At 42.8% G+C, this 1,060-nt stretch overlaps 1 protein-coding gene across 1 annotated transcript in view; it reads right to left on the bottom strand.

The window, feature by feature from the left end:
• Positions 1-813: 813 nt before the first annotated feature.
• SLC17A8 (solute carrier family 17 (vesicular glutamate transporter), member 8) overlaps positions 814-1,060 on the bottom strand; it is a 23,203-nt gene continuing 22,956 nt past the window's right edge. Inside the window, exon 13 of the mRNA XM_010291656.1 lies at positions 814-1,060. Within this exon, the coding sequence (XP_010289958.1) occupies positions 814-1,060 (247 nt within the window).

Below are 1,060 nucleotides of genomic sequence, written 5' to 3'. Positions count from 1 at the left end.
AACTGAGGGAGAAACCTAATCTCAACATGACTACGATTTCCTTTCATAAGGATGCATCTCTAACAATGATTTTGTATTCAAATCATTTCATACCAGCACAAAATCTTTGGAGGGAGAGAAATCTCACAAGTATCCATTTTATTGCCTTATCCAGACTCTGGGGGCTATGCATATAAAGCAGACTGTCAATTAATTTGAAGGAACTGTTGAAGCGATACTGTGCCATCTCGGCTACATGTTCCTCTTCTGGTTGTTGGGTGACCATTAGTAATTAATTGCAGCCTACTGCTATAAAACTGCTTTTCTTTCAGCATGAGCTTGCAGTTTGACATGGGTTTAGCAGCTCAAATGCCAACCTACAGGAATTGTAAAATGGCAAAGCAGGACCACTCAGGACAGACTGGCATGCCACTGGAGCCCCAGTAATTATGTGTATCATTGTGGATCCACCATCTGATATAACCTTGTCCTTTTTCTGTTCAGGCAAGAAGGTAAGGGCACTCCCTGCTCCTACAGTCATAAGCTTGCACCAGGCAGGAGCCCTGACAGGGCTGGTCATCTCCTGATGGGTGCAGGGCTCCTCCCAAGGGAATAGGATGGCTGAGCAAGGGTTTGGTATCACTTCTCCCAGTCCCATTGTTGTTAGCCCTCTTCCATACTATTAAAAAGGAACTACCACATCTTGCATCTAGCCACATGGCCAGATGTTACATGATTAAATAAGAAAATAAATATGGATACCAGTTGATTTGGGGCAGCTAGGCAGAAGAGGGGATGGGAGTAGCTGCTATACAAACCTTACAGTTTCAAGTGTTATGACAAATCTTGAAAATTTCCGTTTTCATAATGGTAAGAAGTCTGTTCTTCCATGTCTTGAGTTACTTGCTTTTGCCTTCTCCATTCCCCTCTCTGTACTTCGCTGTTTTGACTGGTAGCACCATACATCTTCTTTGGACTTACAAAAGTTTCATTGTTCATCTCTGTTTCTTCAGCTAGTTCATCCTGCTCAATTATGCCACATTTCTCTTCATTAAGGTTTTCAGGGTCAGCCCATTCCTGC

Source organism: Phaethon lepturus, unplaced genomic scaffold (assembly GCF_000687285.1).
Source record: "Phaethon lepturus isolate BGI_N335 unplaced genomic scaffold, ASM68728v1 scaffold5247, whole genome shotgun sequence".
NCBI lineage: Eukaryota > Metazoa > Chordata > Aves > Phaethontiformes > Phaethontidae > Phaethon > Phaethon lepturus.
This window is presented reverse-complemented; position numbering and strand designations above follow the sequence as displayed.